Raw genomic sequence first — 8643 nt, 5'->3', positions numbered from 1 at the left:
GCAGGTACCCGACCACCGTCAACCCGATTCGTCAAGGCGGAGCTCTCAAGCAAGACCCTCTGCATCCGCCATCTCAAGCCCTACAAAGGGAGACACGACCGATCCCAGGCATTTGGGGCCCTGAACCAGCCGCGTCAACCCCAAAGTCGCGGCCAGAACGTTATTTACCGTAACAGATTGGCGCTAGAAGGAGGGCCGGCGTCCAAATGTCAAGCGATCAGCAAATTTACCCCGGCGGATCCTCAAATGCGGAGCTCCCCGCCTTAGGGGAACGGCGTGACGAGACCCACGACGAACGCCCCGCAGCGGTGTCAGAACGCTACTGGCGACTGTTCAACAACCCGGGCTTGTCACCCCCTGGCGGCGCACCCGCCAACTCCTCGCAAGTGTCGCCCGAGGCCTTTCATGACCTCGCCCACCAGGTCCGAACTCTGACAAGCATGGTGCAGACCATTATCTCCCAACGAACCCCTCCGCGTGCGGCGAGGCCCTCGCAGCAACAGGAGACTCTCGCCCGGACCCACGCACCACCCCCAGAACTTCCGGGCTCGCCTCGAAACCCCACAACCCGACCGGGGAGCAGGGAAGCCGAGGACACGGTGAGCCACCCCGAGCCCGAGGCCCCGACTGCTGACTCGACGAACGCCCTACGGGCCCAACTGCGCCTCGTCAGTCAAAGGCTGGACGAGGTACAACAGGAGGTTCGTAAGTCAAAAGGAGAACCCGGGACGGACGGACACCAAGGATCTCCGTTCACCCCCGAGATACAGGATCAGGCGATCCCGCCGCACTTCCGCCTCCCTGCCCTGGACGCGTATGACGGCGCAACCGACCCCGCGGACCATGTGGCCGCTTTTCGGGCCCAGATGGCGCTGTTCGGGACTTCAGACGCCCTGATGTGCCGGGCGTTCCCGACGACCTTGCGAGGACCAGCCCGCGCATGGTACAGCGGCCTGAAGCCAGGGACCATCGCCTCCTTCGACCAGCTCGCCAAGGATTTTGAGCTTAACTTCCTAGCGTACTCCCGACCGAAGCCATCTATGGCGTTGCTCTTGGGGCTCAACCAGAAGGAGGACGAGCCCCTTTCTCACTTTGTGAACCGGTTTACGACGCAAATCCGTGGACTATCGGATGCTCACCCCTCTCTCTTGATGCAGGCCTTCATGACCGGCCTACGACCCTCCAGGTTCTTCTGGTCGCTCGTGGAAAGGCCCCCCGTCGCGGTCCCTGAGATGCTCCAACGGGCCAGCCAGTTCATCGCCGCAGAAACCTGGATGATGGGAAAGCGAGAAGAGCACAGAAAGGTCAAGTCGGAGCCGCCCCGACACCAGCAACCCACCACCTCCCGGCGAAAGTTGGACAGGCCTGACCCAAGGCCTCCTCTTCCCGCCTTGAACTCCTCCCGGACGGAGATATTCCTACACGAAAGGGGGAAGGGGCTGCTCAGGGACCCCCACCCGATGAAGAACCCGCGGGAGCTCGCAGACCGCTCAAAGTACTGCCGATTTCATCGACAGCACGGGCACGACACGGAGCAGTGTTACGAGCTAAAAAGACAAATCGAGGAGCTCATCCTCAGAGGCCATCTCGGCCAGTACCTCCGGTCGAGCAAAGAGCAGTCTCCTCGTCCGGAGGGCCCTGTTGAGCGACACATCGATGTCATAGCCGGGGGCCCCGCATCCGGAGGAAGTTCTATGTCGGGCAGGAAGGCCTATGCCCGGACCGCCCCCGACGAAGCCTCGGGGCGTGAGCCTTGTTGGGAAATTATTGGGGACGACATCACATGCGCAGCAGAAGAACAAGAAAACAAAAATCCCCGATTCCCAAAAAGATGTTCGTCGTCGTGCGAAGATTGGTGCGCAAAAATCCACAAAACACAAAACTGCGTATAGAGATTGTGTTACCTAGGGAGATCGTATATCCCTATTTCCTTGCAGATCCTTAGGAGAGGGTGAAGGAGGTCAAGCGTCCTCCTCTCTAGCGGTGATCCACACAGTAGGGTTGTGACGACCCTCCTCAAAACTCCAGGCCTACTCTGAGGTGGAGAGGGAGAGGAGAATAGGAAGGGCAAGTAAAGACTCTAGCCTATGAGGCTGTGAATCCCTCCTATTTATAGAGATCCCGTGTCAAACCCTAATGGGTCCTTCCCTAGTGGGTATTGGATCTGCATCCAATAAGACAAGGGCTCCATCGGATATCTCATATCCGAACCTCTACTCATCGCAATGCCTACCATATGTGTGTGACCCTCTAGGCCCAATATCGAGCTGGCCGTGAGTCATACCTGTCAGAACTCCTTCTGACTGAGTGAATTATTATCTCTGTAATAATTCACTTGACTCATCGACTACGGACGTACTAGGCCACTACACTGTAGTCCCCAGACGATACAGGGGAATCCAATCCATTGGACCTATCTATCCTTAGTTACCATATACCTATAGTCCCTCATCCATCTAATATCCCAGAGACCGTATATCGAGCATGGTGCTGTCAGACCCATACGGTTTCTACTCGAGTCTCGCTCTAATCGGATTCTCCCGGAGAACTCTTTCTCTCTCAACCCGAATGACCCTGGCCAGGGATTTATCTGAGCAAGAACACATGGGATATTCCTCTCATGATGCCGAGAGTGGATGATCCTCTGTCGACACTCAATAGCCCTCGTAAGGTCGACTACCACTCCTAATGACCAGCTGTACTAGATCTGGGAACAGCCAAACCTATAAGTCTGGTATCAAAGAGTGGAGCACTCATACAGGACATCCTTGGTGTCTCAAGTCTAAGGACCAGATACACCACTAGAACTACGGAATCGCTGTCTGACAATAAGGCATCATCAACCATCCAACATTCCGTAAGCGGATCAATCAGTGAACTCATTCTCCAATGAGCACCTGTACTGTATCCCTAGTGTCCCTATACGAGCAGCTATGAGACTAGCTGCATCCATCATATGGACGGGTATACAGCACACCAGTCTATCCGGTTATCATGATGTCCCTCTCGAGTAACCTATGACCGGGATTATTTAGGATATGTGTTTAAAGGTGAATCGATCTCATTATCGTGATCTCATCACGATCCGATTCCCATTGCACAAATCCAATGATATCACAATATATATGCATTTATGCAATAGTTATAAAGTGATATACGCCAAAATATAATAAGCAAAAAGATTCTGTATCAAGTCACACGTGCCATCACTCACGTGATTGGCTTGCTGGGCACCTATGACTAGCAATCTCCCACTTGACCTAAAGCCAATCACCTATGTGTCTGATCCCCATCAGACCCCTGTGACGCTCAAAGACAATCTGAGACAACGGCTTTGTCAGTGGATCTGCAATGTTATCTTCGGATGGAACTCTTTCCACTGCTACATCTCCTCGGGTTACGATCTCTCTTATAAGCTAGAACCTCCTCAGAACATTTCTGATGAGACCCGGGTTCCCTTATTTGAGTAATCGCCCCATAGTTGTCGCAATATAAGGAAGTCGAGTTCTCGCTATTCGTAACGACTCCCAAATCTGTGATGAACATCTTCACCCAGACTCTCTCTTTTGTTGCATCCGATGCAGCAATGTACTCCGCCTCTATTGTCGAGTCAGCAGTGGTATCTTGCTTGGAACTCTTCCAGCACACTGCTCCTCCATTCAAGGTGTACACATACCCTGAATTCGACTTGCTATCATCGACATCAAACTGAAAACTTGAGTCAGTGAAGCCTTCAACCTTAAGGCTATTACCTCCATATACTAGTAAAAGATCCTTAGTCCTTCTCAAGTACTTAAGGATACACTTTACTGCTTTCCAGTGCTCCAAGCCTGGATCCGCCTGATACCTGCTCGTGACACTCAGAGCATGCGCTATATCAGGCCTAGTACATAGCATGGCATACATGATAGACCCTATTGCTGAGGCAAAAGGTATCATATTCATGTTTGCCCTTTGGAAATTTCCATGCCAAAACTTTTGACAATGGTTTCTATGTACCTGGACTGGGACAAGCCAAGCATCCTCTTGGATCTATCTCTATAGATTCTAATCCCCAAGATATATGATGCTTCCCCTAAGTCCTTCAAGGAGAAGTCTCTAGATAACCAAGCATTTACTATGGATAGCATTCCTATGTCATTCCCAATGATGAGGATGTCATCCACATATAACACCAAAAAAGTGATAGCGCTCCCACTTACCTTTCTGTATACACAAGGCTCATCTTCGTTCTTAACGAAGTCATAAGATCTGATTGCCTCATCAAATCTTATGTTCCAACTTCGGGAAGCTTGCTTTAGTCCATAAATGGATCTAAGCAACCTACACACCTTATCTGGGCAGTTCTTGGACACGTATCCCTCAGGTTGCATCATATACACCTCCTCCTCGAGGTTCCCGTTGAGGAATGCGGTTTTCACATCCATCTGCCAGATCTCATAATCATAGTGTGCTGCAATAGCCAATAGAATTCTGATGGATTTTAGCATTGCTACGGGTGAGAAGGTTTCGTCGTAGTCAACACCTTGCCTTTTGACGATACCCTTTAGCCACTAGCCTTTCTTTATAGGTCTCTACCTTTCCATCTACTCCGATCTTTTTCTTAAAGATCCATTTGCAACCGATGGGTACAATACCTTCGGGCGCATCAACTAGGTTCCAAACCTTATTGGAGTACATAGAATCCATCTCAGAATTCATGGCTTCTTGCCACTTCCCGGAGTCTATACTCATAATAGCCTCCTCATAGGTCTGAGGATCAATATCCTCTACATCCTCTGCTCTAATATGTCCCACATATCTCTCAGGAGGATGGGATACTCTATCAGACCTGCGTAAAGTTGAAACTTGTGTATTAGGTACCTGAACAGACTCGGGCTTTAGAGTGGTGCTTGAGCTTGGTTCTCTAACTTCGCTCAACTCTATCATTCTCCCATTGTCTCCGCCAAGAATGTGTTCCTTCTTAAGGAACACTGCTCTCTTAGCTACAAAGACCTTTTGGTCCTCGAGATGATCGAAGTAATACCCACAAGTTTCCTTGGGGTATCCCACAAATATGCATCGCTCTGTCCTTGATTCTAACTTATCGGGGTTGTGTCTTTTAACGTGGGCAGGGCAGCCCCAAATCTTAACAACCTTAAGATCAGGCTTCTTCCCTTTCCATATCTCATATGGTGTAGACACTACCGACTTAGTTAGAACTCTGTTCAGAAGGTAAGATGCGGTTTCTAGGGCATATCCCCAGAATAAGATGGGTAGGTCAGCGAAACTCATCATGGACCGTACCATATCTAATAGCGTACGATTTTTCCTTTCAGAGACACCATTGAGCTGAGGTGTATAAGGAGGTGTCCATTGGGATAATATCCCATGGTCCTTGAGGAACTGAGTAAACTCTGTACTTAAGTATTCACCTCCTCGATCTGATCGAAGAGTTTTGATATTCTTTCCAGTCTGGTTCTCCACCTCATTCTTATACTCTCTGAATTTCTCAAAAGCCTCGGACTTGTACTTTATTAAGTACACATATCCATACCTTGAGAAATCATCAGTAAATGTAATGAAGTAGGAGTAACCTCCAATGGCATGAGTTGACATGGGTCCACATACATCACTATGTATGAGTTCCAACAACTCATTGGCTCTCTCTCCAGTTCTACTAAATGGAGATTTGGTCAGTTTTCCACGAATGCAAGGCTCACAAGTTGCATAAGACACATAGTCGAATGGATCTAGATATCCATCATTTAGCAACTTTTGAATCATTTTTTCATGGATGTGACCTAGCCTACAATGCCACAGGTATGCACTGTTCAACTCATCTCGTTTCCTTTTGGACACATTTACATTCATGATATGTGGAGTGGTGTCTAACATAAATAAACCATTATGCAATGTTCCTTTCGTGATGATCTTATCATCTAATAATATCGAACAACCATTGTTCTCAAAAACAAATTTATATCCACTAACTGTTAAACATGAAATGGAGATAATGTTTTTGATAATAGAAGGAACAAAATAACATGCATCTAATGCAATAAAAGCTCCACTAGGCAGATGTAGGGCGACCTCGCCAACAGCTAATACAGCAACTTTTGCTCCATTACCCATCTTGAGGTCCATCTCGCCTCTCTCTAGTCTCCTAGGCCTTGCCAGAACCTGCAACGAATTGCATATATGATAAGCACTACCGGTATCCAATACCCATGTGTTATCATAAGAGTCTGACAAATGGAGACTGATCATGAATGTACCTGAAGCTTCATCAAGCTTTTGTTTCGCCCTTTCTGCAAGGTACTCTTTGCAGTTTCTCTTCCAGTGCCCATCTTTACCACAGTAGAATCACTGGCCTTTGTCCTTTGTTGGGTCTTTCTTAGCAACCTTTGCTTTACCTGGTTTGCCCTTGCCCTTTCTCTTCTTAAGGGACCTTTCTGCTTTCCTTTTCTTTTTGGTCTCACCAGTGTAGAGAACTGGCTTCTCTTTCTTAATAGTACTCTCTGCCTCCCTCAACATATTGAGGAGCTCTGGGAGAGTCACCTCAAGCTTGTTCATATTAAAATTCATTATGAACTGTGAAAAGGAATCTGGTAGGGACTGAAGCACAATGTTCACACACAAGTTATCCTCTAGGACCATTCCTAGACCTGTGAGTTTCTCTATCCACTCAATCATCTTTAGGACATGGTTCTGAACCGATGTCCCCTCAGTCATCATAGCGCGGAAGAGGCTCTTGGATATCTCATATCGCTGAGTCCTTCCCTGTTCCTCAAACAATTTGCGGACATGTAGGAGAATGGATCTGGCATCCATCTTTTCATGTTGTCTCTGTAACTCTGGAGTCATAGAGCCCAACATATAGCACTGAGCAAGAGTGGAGTCATCAATGTACTTCACGTAGCGAGCGATCTCATCCTCGCTTGCCCCTTCTTCGGGCGTAGGCATCACTGTATCAAGGACGTACACGATTTTCTCCGCTGTGAGAACAATTCTCAAGTTACGGAGCCAATCCGTATAATTTGGACCAGTGAGGCGGTTGACATCAAGTATGCCACGTAAGGGATTTGAAAGCGACATTTTCTGAAAATAAAGATGTAGCAAAAATGAATAACATGCAGATTTTGCAAGAAATAAACTATCAAGATATGGACTTCTATCTTAATATGCTCCCACTATTTTACTAACGAGTCACGCGACACCCTAAGCACGTGAAACGGAAGTCTCCGGCATACTTCTAATGAGGATCAGGATCCAATCAGCGTCTTAGTGTAACCTCGAGGGACTCGACCAATCACACTAAGCCTAAAAGGTAGGCAACTCTTGCCGATCACAACTCCTTGTGATTCCCGTCCTGTTCGGCCTCCGAATCACCATGGCCTCGAGGGACTCGACCAACCATGATGCTCGGTTAAGTCAACACCTTCGTTACAAGATGAGTCTGATTTGATGATATACCCTCGAGGGACTCGACCAAGCATACCATGCCCTCAGGTCACCGGTGACATCTCTATGTTGTAAGCAAGATAGCGAATCGCGATATAGGTGAGTCTCGAGAGACTCGACCAACTCAACCTACACCGGGAATCGGTTCTGTTACGGTGAGTAACTTTTTAAGCCGTGGCCTCGGGGCCGACGCGGCTCGGTTCTGGGGCTCGGAATGTCGGGGATCTCGGGCTTAGCTCCCTCGGGGTCTCCCGGTCGGGATCGGTCGTTCGGGGCGGTAGATCGGGTCGGCAGCTCCGCAGCAGCGCCAGGAAGAGGTCACTTCGTCTTCGTTCCTGCACACAGGTCGGGTCGGAAGCTCGGCCCGACCCCTCCGACGAACAAGTTAGAGGAAGATGTGGAGGGGGTTTTGGAGGACGAAATGCCTCCATACAAGTGTGGTTTGTGAGTGTGTCCTCCTCCTCTCCTAATGGATGAGAGGGTATTTATAGGGGAGTATTCTGCAGGATGCACCTCGGTCAGCGTGTTCGGCCTGCCTTTTGCAGGATGTACCTCGATCAGCGTGTTGGACCTCGGTCAGCGTGTTCGGCCTGGCTTTTGCAGGATGTACCTCGGTCAGCGTGTTGGACCTGGCTTTTGCAGGATATTAGTGTGCCTCGGTCAGCGTTTTGATCAATTCCGAGGTGCATGATGTCATTTGGAGCAGCTGAGACTGTTTGCCATTTTTTCCCTTAACAGGTTCCTACTCATAACGATGGAAGGCCACGTGGGTCAATCTAATTGCCTCACGTTTACCGACTTAATATTATCGAGCGATGTTTCTATAATTTGGTCTCCTAATATGACATGTCACACATATACATATTTAATATATATCTACATCGCATGCAAATATATATACATATCTAGTATGTGTATAAGCAATCACACCAGATGATCATGGACCACAACCTAATATGATTAGGCCCGAGCCAGTAGGCCTAATCACTCACATCAAGATCTATGTGTGCAACGGTGCATCTCCATGCCCTGTGATCGTCCATCTCGTCCTCGTCGGTTCCGTCGACATCTTGATGCATCTCCATGCATCACGATCGTCCGTCTCGTGGGTCCCGCTATCGCATCCACGCTCCCGCTGCGCCTCCTCATGTGATTACAACTTAATCATAGGCACACAGGCCCGACAATAAACGAGAAATA

General features: G+C 48.7%; 1 protein-coding gene across 1 annotated transcript; it reads left to right on the top strand.

Moving 5' to 3' along the window:
- The first annotated feature begins 206 nt into the window (after positions 1–206).
- LOC135666263 (uncharacterized) lies at positions 207–8134 on the top strand. Its single transcript, XM_065177830.1, has 2 exons — positions 207–1746; positions 7950–8134. Exons 1-2 carry the CDS (start codon positions 207–209, stop codon positions 8132–8134), a joined length of 1725 nt encoding a protein of 574 aa, XP_065033902.1.
- Positions 8135–8643: the final 509 nt, after the last annotated feature.

This window comes from Musa acuminata, unplaced genomic scaffold (assembly GCF_036884655.1).
Source record: "Musa acuminata AAA Group cultivar baxijiao unplaced genomic scaffold, Cavendish_Baxijiao_AAA HiC_scaffold_1077, whole genome shotgun sequence".
Taxonomy (NCBI): domain Eukaryota; kingdom Viridiplantae; phylum Streptophyta; class Magnoliopsida; order Zingiberales; family Musaceae; genus Musa; species Musa acuminata.
The sequence above is the reverse complement of the archived record's forward strand: the minus strand, read 5'-3'. Positions and strand labels throughout refer to the sequence as shown.

Excerpts from the sequence above, each read along its gene's own strand:
- LOC135666263 (XM_065177830.1), top strand. The coding sequence starts at position 207 with ATGTCAAGCGATCAGCAAATTTACCCCGGCGGATCCTCAAATGCGGAG. Across the intron at positions 1,747-7,949 it reads CCCCGACGAAGCCTCGGGGC|GATGCACCTCGGTCAGCGTG; the intron begins GTGAGCCTTGTT and ends AGTATTCTGCAG.